General features: G+C 41.4%; 1 protein-coding gene across 3 annotated transcripts in view; it reads left to right on the top strand.

The window, feature by feature from the left end:
- LOC140244271 (uncharacterized) overlaps window positions 1–15,702 on the top strand; it is a 163,820-nt gene that overhangs the window by 82,549 nt on the left and 65,569 nt on the right. For all 3 annotated transcript variants that reach the window (XM_072323912.1, XM_072323914.1, XM_072323913.1), the window contains exon 2: window positions 14,996–15,226. In XM_072323912.1, the coding sequence (XP_072180013.1) occupies window positions 14,996–15,226 (231 nt within the window). The remainder of the gene's footprint in view (window positions 1–14,995; window positions 15,227–15,702) is intronic.

The raw sequence follows: 15,702 nt of genomic DNA, 5'->3' as shown, positions 1-15,702 counted from the left end.
GTCGTATAAGGCAGGTGGTTGCTATAGACAGGTGGTCGCTAGGACAGGTTTGACTGTATTACTCAGTGTTTCTCAACCACTTGAGTGATAGCGTCTCAGAAGTCCCAATTTCTGAAATGTTATGCTTTGGAAATGCCATATATTGAAGTATTCTCCATCTATCTAGATAAACAAGTCATCTGCAGAATGTGATGGGTGTCTAATGAAAGTAAAGTGTCGAAAGTGACGTACATATTGTCAATCTTAACACAAAATGTTGAACTTTATTCTAAATATTGTAAAAACAAGAGATGTGGTTAGTTTTTAAGAAATGCAGTTGCGGAACAGCATTTGATGTACATCTCTCTATTGTTGCCCCAAGAGATGTTTCAGCAAGGCACACCTAATTCTTTTTATTACCTTTGACTTCACATGGTGCTTGTGGAAGCTACTAGTACTACAAAAAAGTTGTGTTGTCTGTTGCAGCTTACTGAAAAAGTTGGAAGCATTCAATATTATAACCTGTACCTAATCCAGCAGGGTTTCCATGCGCTACGACAGGTGGTTCAGTGGTGGTCATTTGCACGTCTGGTGTGCCCGCAGTACTCGGGTGAGGTGTGTATCAAGGTGATTGTAGGTCTGGACAAGGACCCAATAGTTCAGGGCAATACTGGATTCATCATACCAGAATGATGATACGTAGCATGAAAAGATCAGGACTGACTGGGAAACTGAACATGATTCATAGTCAACCACTGTCTGGAAGCTAACGTCTCCCCCCCCCCCCCCTTTCAGACTCTGGGTGGAGTTTATGATTCATGGCGAATATCTGATATGGTGGTAACTAATTGAAAACGATAATTGTTTGCTCATGGCTATACCTCCCTCCAACCCTCACCCCCCACCCCTCTTTTGATCTGCTCACTGAGATACCACCTCGTGCTCACCCGTCCCATGTTGCCCCTATCACAAGGGTGACGTCAGATATCTGTGCTTTTTTATGATGTATACTGTTTCGGACAATCCTCCCATATCTGGTGTATTACAGTGTGCATGTACGTATGCTGGAACAGAATACTGTTTAACAAATGCAGTGAACCCAACCTCTCCATTTTGATTCTTTGCTTCCCATTTAGTTGGTAATCTTGAAAGCTTGAAGACAAAAATGTACCTAAACTATGGATAAATATGTGTTATAATCTTGTGGAATGTCTACTTAGATCCTAATTGATACATAGCTCTTGGAGAAAGCATGTTGAATATCAGCACAAGTCGTTTTTTAGCTTGATGACATTGAACATGGGTAATACTTGATGGTTTTCTCCCCCTGCTCTTCAATGACTTGAGTATCTTCACGCACCTGTAGACAAGATCTTTTATAAGTTCATACCATGTCAAGACCATGATCAGAATGTTGTGAGATGTTTAGATCATGTGTCAGCATTTGAACTTGGAATCATTTTTTGTTCCAGTCCCTAGGGATGATTCACACATAAATGCCCAAATACTACCACTGGTAGAATGAATATGTGCTGAAAATATTATCATCATTATGGTTCATCCATCATAAATTGTTGCTCTGTAAACACGAGAGCATCTATTTGCTTGAACGGTTGACAAACGTGCTGGTTGTCATTGCTATGACAAGCCTTTGAGCAAACTCATGGTAAGGCGACCCTCCATTCCATTCCCATGGAGAAGGTTTGAATGACGCCAAGTCAAACAAGGTATATTATCATTTGCCACTGTCCATGTTACTCTGGTGAAGCAATTCACCCCTCAAAATGTTTTGATCACGTGATATCACCTTTACCACCTTTTTTCTCTGTTGGAATGTTTTAAGGAAGCTAACCCAAGCCCAGTCACATACATTCTGAGTTGCAGCAAATGCAAATTTGGACCTTTGCTCACCACAGACACCCCTTTTTTTTTGTGGTAAGTTCCGCATCATCGTCTGGGTACTGCTGTCTGATCAAAGAAAGAGCTGTTCGCAGGTCCTTGAGAAAAGCACATAAAGCCAGCCATGCAAAGTTTTCAGGTACTCCGCATGAGCGAGTGAGCAAACGTGATCGAGGTCCATACAGTCCCTTTGACTAAATCCCGCACCCCTCTGTTCCTTCCTAGTCAGACGTGGTATTCATGAGAATGATGGCGAAGAGAGAGAGAGAGAAGAAAGAAAGAAAAAAAAAAAACAACCCTCTGTAACGAAGTGAATAAGCATCATGTCATGTCTAACCGAGCATTGCAATGAGGAATTAGCACCTCCCAACCCAGGCAGGTGCAACTCACCATGTAAAATGGTGCACGAAGTCTGCCCAGATGAAGGTGAATGGAAGAAGGCGTAATGGTGCCACTGTGGCCTGAGCGTGAAAGCGGGAGATGCATGCAGTTGTTGTTGGGTTTGTTTTTTGTTTGTTTTTTGGTTTTTTTTGGAGGGGGTGGTATTTTAATGAATTTGAGAGAAATGTTTCACTTGGGATATTCATGAGGGGTTAAATCGCACAATGTAGCAAACAAAGAATATCATAACATTTCGACTGCAACTGCGACTGTTGTCATAGACACATGCAGGATGCTCTCCGGACATTGCCTGATGAAGGCTAGCATTTGCAGCCGAAACGTCCCAATACTCTCTGCTTGCTACCTCGTGTGACAACTGATCAAGTGTACTCTCTCTTCATCCTATACCATGATGATCAGCCTTTTCTGCTCTAATGTTTCGGTGAGTTGGTAGAAGTCATACTTGTTAAGTTCCTGTAAGTATTAAGATGGAGTTTGGCCAAAGTAGGAAAAAGCCCTGATGATGATTAGCCGTCTAATAGTCGTACAGGATTGATACTAGGTAATGATCTTGACAATATGACAAGGTACACAATCCATCAGTTTGGGGATTTGATTCTGTATTTAAATGGTCTTGGTGCAATCAAGACAGCATTATGTAGCTATAAGGTATGTTCTGTACATGAATATGTATCAGAAAACAAGAATTGCAGAAGGATCAGGATAACATCCTGTAACCAATGTATAGTGTTTGATGTGTGTAAATATATCGACATTTATTTTCCCAATCTTTGCATTCACCTTCAGGCAGCATGCAGCTAGACCAGTTGGGTAGGGTTGGGGTTGGTGTTTTTTTTTGTTGACCCGATACATTTTACCACAAAGAGGGGGGCAAACTTTGGACCGCGTGCTGCAGAGAAAATGAGCCCAACATTCCCATGTACCAATTTTCTCATTGTCTGGATCTTTTCTCATGCGCCCAAGCCGCACAATCAACATGAAGAGCTGCGGAGGGACAGATCGCTTCACGCCTCGGCGCTCTTGCATGAATGGATGGATCGCATTAGTCATCTTCTTTTTCTTTTTTTTTCCTCCCCCTAATCGCTCTCAAAATGGCACGGAAGAATACACCTACATGATTTTTTTTTGTTGGAAAGTGAAGTCATGATTTCAAAAAAGAAAAAACACACACACACACAAATTGGCGTATGGGGGGGGGGGGGTCGGAATGAAATACATGGCTGATTAGCAAGCACAGCATGTAAGCAGCAGGTGTGTGGAAGTGAGGTGGTGATGAATGTGAAAAAAAAATGGGGAAGGCAAAGAAAAAAAAATGTCATGTTTGCCCTTCCCATGCTGGTAATGGGTGATGACATAGAAGTGTCTTTTGGTCATTTTACAATGTAGTGGCCTATTTTTCATGAGGGAAGGGGGTGGGAGTTGATTGGTAGGGTGGCAGAAGAGATAATTTTAGTATGATACATCGTAAATAGCTACTCATATGTTGACATGTCTATTGTTTATCAGATTATCGACTTATAACAGATGGGAGAAGATTTTTTTTGTTTTTGTGGGGGGTTGGGTGGAATACATTTGTTGCTGTTTTGTGTCCCTCTGCATGCATACTCTATGTCATTTTAACACTTTCATCTTCCATTTTAAGACAGTGTTGCCTCTGTATGAAATGCATGCATAATTTCATAATTTTTGAGCATTGTGTTTTTAGTAAGTGGCAAGGTTCAGCTCACTGTTGGCCAGAAACCGAATTATCACAATGTGTTCACTTCAGCACCCTGTGGTCGGAGAACCGAGTAAAAGTCTGAACAATATTTGTGTGGCATTATGAATACATTATGTGATTCACACTTCATCATCCGTAGCACAGCCAAAGAGAATCATAGTGCACCCATTGAGGCGTGTTTCTGCTGAGGTTTAGCAGGGAGGTGGAAAGAGACCACCTCCCTGGGTTTAGAGAGCATTGGCAGCGTGTCAACCTGAACACACCTTTCACACTGAATTGTGCAAGACTTATCAAGGATTCCCAGAGGTTACTCTATAGGCACACAGAAGCGAATCCTTCAAAGTAAACCCTAAACTAATGTTTGACAATGTTTTAAAAATTTTTTCCAAAAGTAAATGTATGAGACAATGTTGGCTTGCACCACCTCGAGTGCCGAATCTGTACAGATATCTCTGTCAGTGCACATTCATAAATCCCACCTGTGTTTCCAGGATTTATCATGTGCCTTTTCTCAGTCATCATTACATTAATCAGTTTAACAAGATCTGTGTGGAAATAACATATCTACCTAGTACACTGACTCTGTTAGAATTTCTCCATTAATTTTGTTATCTCAGGCAGACCGTGAACATCAAAGAAAATGCCTGCAGTCGAGGCAAATGCCTGCAGTCGAAGCAAGAAACTTATTCTGAATTTTTGGGGGAAAGGAGAAAGGAAAATAGATGGCTGCAGATGTAAATGTGTGAGAAAGTGTTATAACCGGATTTAAGGATAGAAAGTCTAGGCTAGGAGCATGGGGAAGGAGAACAGTTTTTGGCATGAAAAAAGGAATAGAAATTGAAAGTGGAATGAAGAGTGAAAACAGAGAAAAGGAAAACAGAGAGTGTTGTATTTGTAGAAAGGAATGCCAATTAAAAGCTCAGGGAGAGAAAAGGATATGAGGAAACATAGTCACAAGGAACTGAATGATTTGGAAGGAAACCAGAGTGTGCAGTGGCTGCTACCAAGCCAAGGTCAGTGGGCGAATAATTAACCGTCTAGACTAAACATGACCCTGCACAAAGGTCGTAGAAAGCCCGCCTTTGCTGGCTGCCAGTGGGGCGAGAGCCGTGATGCACAATAAAAAGAACGAAAGAAAGAAGGAAGAAAAAGAAGGAGCGAGAGAGGGAGAGAGAGGTTAGGCAGGTATAGGTACCTAGAGTACCTTTCTCCAAGCTGCCATTATTCCCTTGACCCTGCCCCCGCTCCACTGCCTCATTGTTCTCCGAGCTTGCTGCTCTCTCTCTCTCTCCCTTCCCATCTGAGGTCTTGGGAAGGTAGTGGCATCATCACTGGTATAATTTCTAGAAAAGGAATGGTGTTAGGATGGATTTATGGGAGTGTTGACCTAATCAGAAGTGATGACTGGTAAAACTTGTCCATTGCCTGGCAACAAGGTGAAGAGGAGGAGAGGGGCGGATGGGAGAAGGTGTAATGACACCAAAAAAAAAAAATATTGGAACAGTTTTTTGACCTATTTATTGTCCTCCCCCCCCCCCCCATCTCCCTGCCATTTAGTCTTGCTGTTTTCTGTATGACATTTTTTCCTGTCTTTTCTGCTCCATGATACCCTTCTGAATCTGATGCTTGTTTGATACTGCTAAGTTTGGTCAGGCTAAGTTTGATCAGAACTGCATTTGTGTGATAATACAGAGGTAGTCTCTGCCTGATGTACATGTATTTTCCCCAGACCAAGTTCCTTCAGCCAATGCCCTCTCAAAGGGATGGGATAGTTTTGGTGGAGTTAGGGGATTCAGATTTTAACTTTTTGCAACATAATTGGGAACCTATTATGAAATATGAAAGGGTATGCAATTTTGAGAGGAATTCAAAGTTTATAGATTAAAATTGGTTTTGAAGTGGCTGAGATATGAACAAAAAAGAGTAAAACAAAGAGGTCTGAATGAAAAGTGGATCCCACCTTTTATTAGGACCTCTTTGTTTTTGGATATATCTCATTTCAAAACCAATTTTTATCAAGTAAACTTTGAATATATCTTAGAATTGTGTGCTCTTTCATATTTCATAAGAGGTTTCTCATCATCTCACAGAAAGTTTGAAACCTGAAGCCCCCATCTTAACCAACACTATATCATTCCTTTAACAGTATATATATTTGTTTTCTCTGTCTAGTACTGTTTGCTTAGACTTTTTAAAATTCATTTGTCGTGATTCCGTGATATGAGTATGATCTGGAGAAAAAACACAACTTTGATCAAGTTGTTACATAATCATATCTTGGATGATTCTGTAAAATCCACACAGAGGAAACGGAATCGGCCAAGTGTGAGTTAATTAATTTTAAAGGTCATTCACATGCCAACTTCCTCCCCCCCCCCCCCCCCATTGCAAGGAGAGAACCTAATTGGTAACACACACATTACTACTGGCACACACCCCTTTTATTTTAATTAGTTTAGGTATGTCTGCTAATGTTATATTAGCATGAGGCTTGTCTTCCTGCATTCTAATGAAATGTTTCCCATCATTAACAGCAAATTTTTTTTCGCAGAGACGTAAAGACCTGTATGGGGACCACTCGGGCACCCGTGCATAGATCCCCGCCGGGCCGAAGAAACCGAGTTGGGAGTTGGTGCGGCTCGTTTGCCAGCGTAAACTGCACTCCTCCAGGGTCAAATAGAAAGAGGAGGAAAGATACCGTGGGTGGTGTTTATCTGATAGAAACATAAATTTCCTCTCGCAGACGCAGGCAATGAGCAGGGGACAGGGGCGCATACGCACATAATCCCTTGCAAAAACATTTTTCATTAACGAATTAGCGCCCGTTTCGACTCGTTATGTAATGAGTCTCCCGGCGCGTGAAACGGCTCGTATCTGGCCCAGAGTGGTGTTGGCGGCTGGGTCCTTTCGCGGTCATTCTTGTATAGTGGCCCACCCTGCTCCTAGGCATTGCGGATGGTCTCGCTTTGATGGTACTGTGCTAAACACTGGGGCTGTAAGCACACTATGGCTTACAGGAGTCATAATGGCATAAATATCATCAGTGATTTGTGGGAGTGAACACCGAATCAGTGACCAACAGTTATAGCAGAAAGCTTTAACAGTCCAGGTTACATCGTGTGCAACAGAAAGAAATGTGCTTACCTTATTGAAGGGTATGCTTATTAGTATGTTGCTTCTTGTTTCTTTTGCCATTGATACTGGATTGAGGACTAAATAATCAGTCATATTGTGTAATACTACTAAGATTGCAATCTGTTTAGCGCGACTTGCATCATTTTTGTGTCTTGTTCAGTCTGTGCACAGTGTTGTTCGCACATAAATCCACATGGATTTATTTATGTTGTCAGTTGGTGGCCGGGCAGCATTTTATGAATATGATTCACTGCCAGCCAGGTGTACCAGTGCTACCAGTGTGGTTTTAAATTATCTGGCTGATGGGGAGGAGGAAGGAGCTGGAGCAAGAGCCCAATTCAATCTCCTCTCCTCTGTGCAGAAGATATTGGGTGATGTTACTTTTGAAGTAAAGTGCATCATTTTGTCAGTTCTGATGGCAATACAGTCCTGTTTAGTGACATGTATTCAGTTTATAGGTTATTCTGCAACTATGCAGGGCCCCATTTAAAGAGTTCAAATGCAAAAAACCAATACATCCATTCTTATCGTCGTGAGATATTTGAGACTGAAGCTGTTGAATAACAAAGAAGAAAATTACCATATCTGTCAAATTGTTAATAATATTCTGTAACCCACTGAGGACGGGCTGATTTTGCTATAACACGCATTAACTAAGTATTATATTTCCCATAGACACTTGCCCGAGTATACTCAGGACTCTTCGTCAAATTCTACAATGGGTTAAAATATTTATTGTTATCTAACAAGTGCAGTATCATTGTAAAGGTGGAATTTTGTTCTATTTGATGATTGCCTTACTTGAAAAAAAAAACTTTCAAAGTGGAATTTATCCATTTTTGCATTTTGAACTCTTCATTTGTAAATAGGGCCTAACTCTTGTAGTTGTAGTCCCTCCTGCAGGCATTACCACAAGAATGAAAAAAGTCACCAGAAATCTAACCACAGGGCATTTCTCTGTTGCAGGAAGTTGTTAGGCTGATATGTGGAGTTCTAAGGGCATTGGCCTAGAGATCACAGCTGTCTTCCTCAAATGCCACGTAGTGAAACAACATTCTCTTCACAACATATATTTTTCCCACCCTGTCAACGCATTCGATTTGTTTGGACAATTATTGATTCAAAGATGTGCAGTGCTGTGAAGCTCTGCATTTTTTTTTCTTGAAAATGACGCAGTTTGGGTAATTCTGCCGCTCACTTAAAAAAAGGCTGAACATTTTTTTTTTTTCCTCCTGCTCCCGGAGTCAAAGGACCTTTGCATGTTTACTGGAATGTGCAAACGAGAAAGAAGGAAGGGAGGAAACAGATATTGTGTGACGGCAATGATTTCAGCGTTTGGTTTACCGCAGTGCGCCAATCAAATTGAAAGTGGATATTGAGTACACCAGGAAGGTTAAGACCAACTTTCTTTTTTCCTTCCTTTTGCTGGTCGCTATTTTTTCTTTTCCTTTTTTTTTTTTGTTTTTTTTTTGGTGTAGCTGAAAAGAAAGTACCAAGAAACAAATAACACACAGAGTAGGAGTATAAAGCTTCACTGCACGAAGTAATGCTATATGTTGTTGACAGTTCGCGGCCGTTATTGCCATGTGAGATTCTGAGGGCAGATTGCCAATTTGGGGAGCATGCACAGACCGAGAAGGTATAGAGAGGAGTGCAAAGGTTGTCAGACTGGTTGAGTGAAAGCTTGCACATGTAGACGGAAATCAAGCCTCGACATTGAAAGATACGCTCTGTCAAAATGTGCTCAAGATTTGCAACATTTTTTTCTCCCCCCCCCCCCCCCCTTTTTTGAATTCTAGATTTAGGGGCAAGGGTCCGCACAATTATGAATCTTTTGCTTTAGATTTGTCGCTAGATTTAAGAAGCTCTATGTAAGAAGATATACTGCACCATGCTAAATGTGCAGTTGGCACTATATCGAAACACTTCGGTCTGATTTATCTTTAGTGGAGAAATGTGGCAGCGTCATTTTTAATCGTTATTTCGTAGTGAAACCTGGTCCCAGAAAGAGAGAGAGAGAGAGAGCGCGGCGCAGCTGAACAAACAGTGAAGAAAATTGTGAGTCACTAGTGTAGTGACAGAGAGCTCCTGGTATGCACTCCTTTAAACTCCACACCTCAAAAACTAATGCCATGTCAAGTTCAAGCATTTGGGCCTGCCCCCTCTAATTGTGAACAGTTTGTAACCCACAAGTTCGCCCGCAAAGAAATTGCTCCCCTCTCTTTCGTCGTTATAAGAAAGGAGGAGGTAAATGCATTGTATTGACAGTGCGGTCTGGAGATATTTCATTGCACGTGGCATCCCAGACACAACCTATGGTGTGGTGAGCCTTGGTTTGAATATAAGCTGTTTCAGAAGGGCGGGGGTGGGGGTGTTGGTGGGGGGGGGGGGGTAAGATGCTCCCTGTTTAGATTTATAGAATGAAGAAGCTATGTTGGTTTTTATGGTAGCCTTCACTCTTTTATTTTTAATGATGCATTTCCCAGGAGATGCCTGCCAATAATTAATAATCTCTCATTCGCTGCACTGCCTCATTTATTCTGTCTTTATACGATGTGCCGGAAAACATTCGACCTCAGGGATGTTCTTGCTCAAAATTAATTGAAGGTTAGGCTGTTATAGAACTGATGTCACAGCCGTGCAACCAATGAAGCCAGCAGACATTTTGCTATTAGTAAATGCCTTTTTTAAAGGCCTAAATAGCTGTGAAATGGTCATAGCTTCTTACAAATATTGTATTTGTTGTGCTTTTCTTTATTCTGTGCACATCTTTTTCTTTTGCATGCTTCTTTTATTGAAAGATCAAGCGAACAAAACAAAGCAAAACAAAACAAAACAAAACAGACACACTATACTTCAATGAAATAGATTATTGGTTTTAGGTGCCTTCTGGTGGCGCAGGTCGGATTCTGTGCAATTTTTCAAGTGAACGTGACGTTATTCTGTAAAGTTAATCTGATGTCACACTATGTTCAGTATGTGATTCATCTTTGAGTTACAGTTGGCCTATTTCTGTCATAGTTTTCACCCCCCACAGGCTGTATAAATTGAACCTATACTGGTAGACCCTGCTGGGCAGCATTTTTTAGTCGGCTTGTGATTTGCTGGTGGTTTAGTCGTTGAAGTAATCATCATGTTAGGCGTTAACTCTTCTTCAAATGTCTTCACAAGCATTTTGCTTAGTCATGAGTTTAAAGTTTAAGATCTGTTTAGAAGATTGTGTGACAGTGCAGAAAAGATGATTTCTGCAAAGTCTGTCTGAAGAGATTGGCTTGTATTTTGTCAAGATTAAATCAAATTCCTTCTGTGGAATCTTTGGTAGTCAGATTTCTATTTTTTGTCTCTGTTTTAACAAATCATTCTTCTTTAGATCAGTGTAACCTCACTCTATCGCATGTGTTTACTCTTTTTTCATGCCAAACATTGATAAGGCTTCATTTCTCTTTCTTGCAGATGCAACATTCAATATATTTCTTCAGCTATTTCTCAAATCCCACGACTTACCAATTAAGAATGTGCAAAACTCTTGGTAGTTGCCTAAAGATGCTTTATGCAAGTGTATGAAACTCTATGCACATATCATTTTGAAAGTGAATACACCTTGAAACTAGAAGCTATATACCTCCTCAATTGTGTTTTAACCCACCGAAGATTATCCCTTAGTGCTAGTAGGCCTATACTTTGGCAGGTGTAAATGGGAAATGCCTGTTACAGCAACATAAGCTTGTCCTCAGCGTCAAACCATGATGGAGATCACAAATGCACACTTGAGAATCAAGCGAAACATGTTTGAGAAACACATCTGGGCTATGATTGGCCAAGTGTGATTTGAGGAATGCATTTGAGAAAAGCGTAATTTATATGTCTGTTTTCATGTTTGCTTTCCCAAACTGGTTCACTAATGTGTTCTTAGCCGATGTAGAAGTACCTGAGGGCTCATAGTCAATGCATGCATTGACAATAATTTCATATGGATGATAAAAGGTGATAAAATGTGGGTCTGTGGGAACATACCCTGACTCTTTGCTAAATTCAAATTTGACAAAATGCTTTGTAGTGAAGTGGAGTCGGGGTAGGTACAATAGGAAGTGAGTGAGATGAACTTGAGGATTATACCAAAAAATGTGCACAGTGGAGGGGAATTTTTTTATTTTTTTTTTTTGAGAGTGCATGCCGCTTGCCGTGGTATGCAGGCACACAGTGTTGTGTGCCGACAAGAATGTGACGGGAGCAATGCGCACATGTACAGTGACTCGAGTACTGCCTGTAGCCAGCCGCTCCCTATCAGAACCTGTAAACAGGTAGTTCTGCTCGCTGTACAGCGATCGCTCATTATCTGTTTTTGACTAACAACATTCCTGTTTGCTCAGTCGCGTCTGAAAACGTGAAGATGCCCAAAGATATCGGGACACGTTCACCTTCCTGATCATGTGCAAACACAAGAACTCACAGTCGCGCAAGCAATTCTTGAATCCCCCTATGCTGTCCCGTACCACCACCCCCCACGTGACGTACGTGATATATCTGCGATCATGGATTCATCTTATCACTCTCCCTTTATATTATCACCGATCCTTTCTCTAATTTCTATTCTCTGAATATTTTCTGACGTCCTCTTTGTTTTTGTCATAATTTTGCCCTCCCTGCTGGTGCATTATTCTTGTATTTACCAAGCTTGTTGAAATCCCCCCTTGTACACACCATCCACCTGCGTATATGCAAATTCACTCATCAATTCTTGTCTGGGTCAAAGTCCGACTTCTATTTATTGCAGGTGGAGGAGCGTGCAATACAACCACATTGAATATACCGTTTAGTCTATACAGAGCAGGCTTCTTCTTTTATTACAAGGATGATAAAATTGTGTAAATGTCATTGGATTGCATGTTACACGAAAAAGAAAGATGTGAAGAAATTTTGTTGAGCAATATAATGCAGGATCGCCATTTTAGTATCGAACGTGTAGGTTTTGATAGAAGTGGGCATGATTTTATCAAGCATACAATTACAGTAATGAAAACATGCAGCGACATAGAATCCTTCTGATTTGATACAAGGTTGTTGAAGGTATTAGATTTCCTTCAAAACTACTTCGGCTATATAGGCACAAGTAATGCCTATATAGCCAAATATGCTTCTGCGATTATGAGCAGATCAGTTAACTGAGAATAGCAGCTGTACACAAGAATATATATAGGCCTATGATATAATCTGTATTAAAATCTTTATGAACTCAGGCACTAAATTTGTGTAACTTGCCGAGCATTCAGCAATGTGGAATGATCTACTTGTAAATGTTGCGCCAGACAAAAGTTGTCGTACGGACTGTACTGTCATGGCAAATTGGATTGAATCTCATTGGTTTCAAGACTCGAAATAGGCCCTGTTCTCATTCAATAAAATACCCTGTTGTTAGAAATTGTGATGTTTGAGCTTTCCATACATACTGCAATGACTGATTGTGAAGTTTATTTGTTGTTGGATGTTGCTGCTGCATTGTGCTTCTGCAATGTTCAGCTGCTGCTTGCAACTCCAGCTAGGGCGTAAAAATAGCATGAGCACTGTAGCTGCACATATCTTTTGGTGCACTAAGGAGTACCTGAGCATCAAGTGTAATTCATCATTTGATAAAAATCATGATTTTTCTGTGGTAAGCTTTTTAAATGGTAGGGCATTACAGGCAAATTTTGTGCAAAGCTTTAAAAGAAAAAAAAAAGGTACTCTCCAGTTGGCTTTTTTTCTAAAGTCTTTCTTTTTCTTGACAATGCTTTGCATGCATTTGACACAGGTGCCTGACAAACTTTCACCACAATGTCTAGATTTTGTCTGATCTTCGTGATCTTTCACCATTGGTGTGAATGTTCCTGGTCATGTTCCTTCAAGTGGATAGTGGGGTGGGGAGGGTGGGGGGGGGGTGGGGGGGGGGGGGGCTGATACCATTGATGGGGAGGACAGACAAGGAGAAGTCCTCTCCAAAGCGAGAAGATCACTATCACACGTGGACAGAACAGAGGTGGAGATTCATTAGAGTTGCCAGTGGCACAATGCCGTGTGCTCGCATGTTCCGACAGCAATGCTGGGTAAACATGGGCAAAGCGACAAGCCGTCTGCTCACACCGTGTATCGTATAAAAGCTGAGAGTTCGTCTCATCGAAGATTTATGAAACGGGACTGTAGAATTCGGCGGACAACACGCCTTTATCGTGTAAGATCGAAAGAAAGAGAGGAGGAGTTGAAAATGTGACGATCAGACCAGCAAACGGCGTGTGTTTGCTGTGAACGTTGGTGTGCAGTCGAGGCGCAGCCATTCTCTCAGTCTCATGTGCTTGCACAAACACCGACACACACATATACACAGTCAGACAGCGAAGAAAATAGTGCAGGACCCCCACATAAATTCGAGTAGGTGGTACTGTGAGGGAAAATTGCAAACCCATGATGGATTTCCCACACACTGTGGATCTGTTTTTCAGCCAGTAACAGTATTAGTCTTTGTGCATAAGGAAGGTTTCTTGTCTCTCTTTCTGCCTGAAATTCAGTTCTTGCATATGCTGTAATAGCCGCAAGATGATCTTTTTGTTCACGTTACGTTGAGATATCACAATTTTGACAATCTCCAGAGATGCCATTCAGAAGTTGCCATGCATCTTTTATTTCCTAGCACAGTCCTTTTTATATGTTGCCTAGAAGGAAGTGAGAAAAGAAATTCTCACAGCTCTCATTCCTTTTTTTTTTTCTCTCTCTCTTTGTTGGATCAGGGGGGCATTTCATGAAGGAACTTGTCGGATAAAATATCTGACAAGTCAATTATATCCGACAAGTTTTGAGAAATTCTTTAGTCTGATTGGCTGATTTCTCTGAACTTGTCGGATATAACTGACTTGTCGGACATTCTATCCGACAAGTTCCTTCATGAAATGCCCCCCAGGACTTCCACATTTTGTTACTATTTTGATAAAACAGAATTTTTTGTTGTTGTTGATGCATCATACCCTTGAGATGTCTTTGTTGATCCTTTTCTTCCTACCATCTTTTTTTAGCAGTTAATCTTGTTCCCCAGTGCACATTGCCATCGGTTTTGTTGATCGATGTCTGCATCAGACTAAAAAAGCACTTAATGCCACCATTTTAGTGTGCTTTGCTCATCACATTCTTTCAGAATGCTTGCACAAGTACCTTGTATCAAAGAGATATATTGTGTTCCAAAAGAGGATATATTTTGTTCAGTTCCCTCATTACCCATCATAATTTGCAACATCGCCAGCTGTTACAGTAAATGGATGCATATTACATGTCATTTGTTATGTTCCTTTACAGGGTAAATCTAGTGGGAGAGGTTCTGATGCAGATTGTCTATGAATCTAAGGAACTGAGAATCTCCCATTCTATATTTGTCCCTTTATGGATGATTTCTTAATTTGATTTAGCTGGATTCTGCTGAGAATAAAATCAAATTATCTTGTGTATGATGATGTGTCTCTTGAACAGTGTTTATGTCATCCAGTTATTTTTCCTTGTGTTTGATGTTCCTACTTAATGTAGCTTTTTTTTTCGATCTTGTTTTTATCTGTATATCTCATCCATTTCTCCCTCGTGGATTTCAAGCTTTTAGGTAGACAAAGAAAAGCTGAGCATCTCATCCCATCTGAGAGAATCATTACAATGTGTGTCATTACCTGTTGGAGTAAAGTGGCAGGTGTCTTTCTGTTGTTGGTGTATGTGTGTCTACAGATATAGGTGTAGGCCTATGTTTTGTTTTACAAGTTGAAATTGATGCAATGATTTAAATCACATGTCTAACTGTTGAATCAACTGCCATTGTGCTAAATATCTTCATATTGTTTGCTTCAATTTCTGCAGGGTCGGTGTACCAGGGAAAACTGTAAGTACCTGCATCCACCCCCACACCTCAAGACACAGCTCGAGATCAACGGCCGCAACACGCTGGCCACCCAGAAGATGCTGCAGAACCTCCAGAATCAACAGCTCCAGCAGGTGGTGGGCATGCACAACATGGCCAACTTACAGCTTCAGCCCTCCCCCGCCAGCACCCTACTCCAGGGCAGCCCCACCTTGCCCACCGGACCTGGGGTGAGTCCCGCTCGGTCACTCACCTACCCACCACCACCACCACCACCACCCCTACCACTACCACTACCACTACCTCCACCACCACCACCCATATTCCTTATTGCCCACACCTACCCATGACGAGCAACCCCACTGTTACCTGTCCCTGCCTAACCATACCATCCTTGGGGGCTCCCTGCTAAATATCGCCTTCCTCGGCTTTTGCCCCATAAAATTCCCCTTTGGGTTACATCTGTCTTTTTCTGTTATCTATATCCGTGTACAAAGTCCACCTTTCTTCGAACCCCTGTGAATTGTGTTCATAACCCTCTTGTACTCAAAAGACAATACAAGTATCAGACACTGGTTCAGTGAAGGTTAAAAGGCATCTCCCATCCTCACCCAACCCTCTGTAACCTTGCCTTCCTGTGCAGCATCCTCCTAATGTGTCCTCCCTTTTCCTCCATCCTACCCATTGCTTTGCCCGTCATATCCAA

Source organism: Diadema setosum, chromosome 21, assembly GCF_964275005.1.
Source record: "Diadema setosum chromosome 21, eeDiaSeto1, whole genome shotgun sequence".
In the NCBI taxonomy this organism is placed as follows: domain Eukaryota; kingdom Metazoa; phylum Echinodermata; class Echinoidea; order Diadematoida; family Diadematidae; genus Diadema; species Diadema setosum.
Note: the sequence above shows the minus strand (reverse complement) of the source record. Positions and strands in the feature narration are given on the sequence as shown.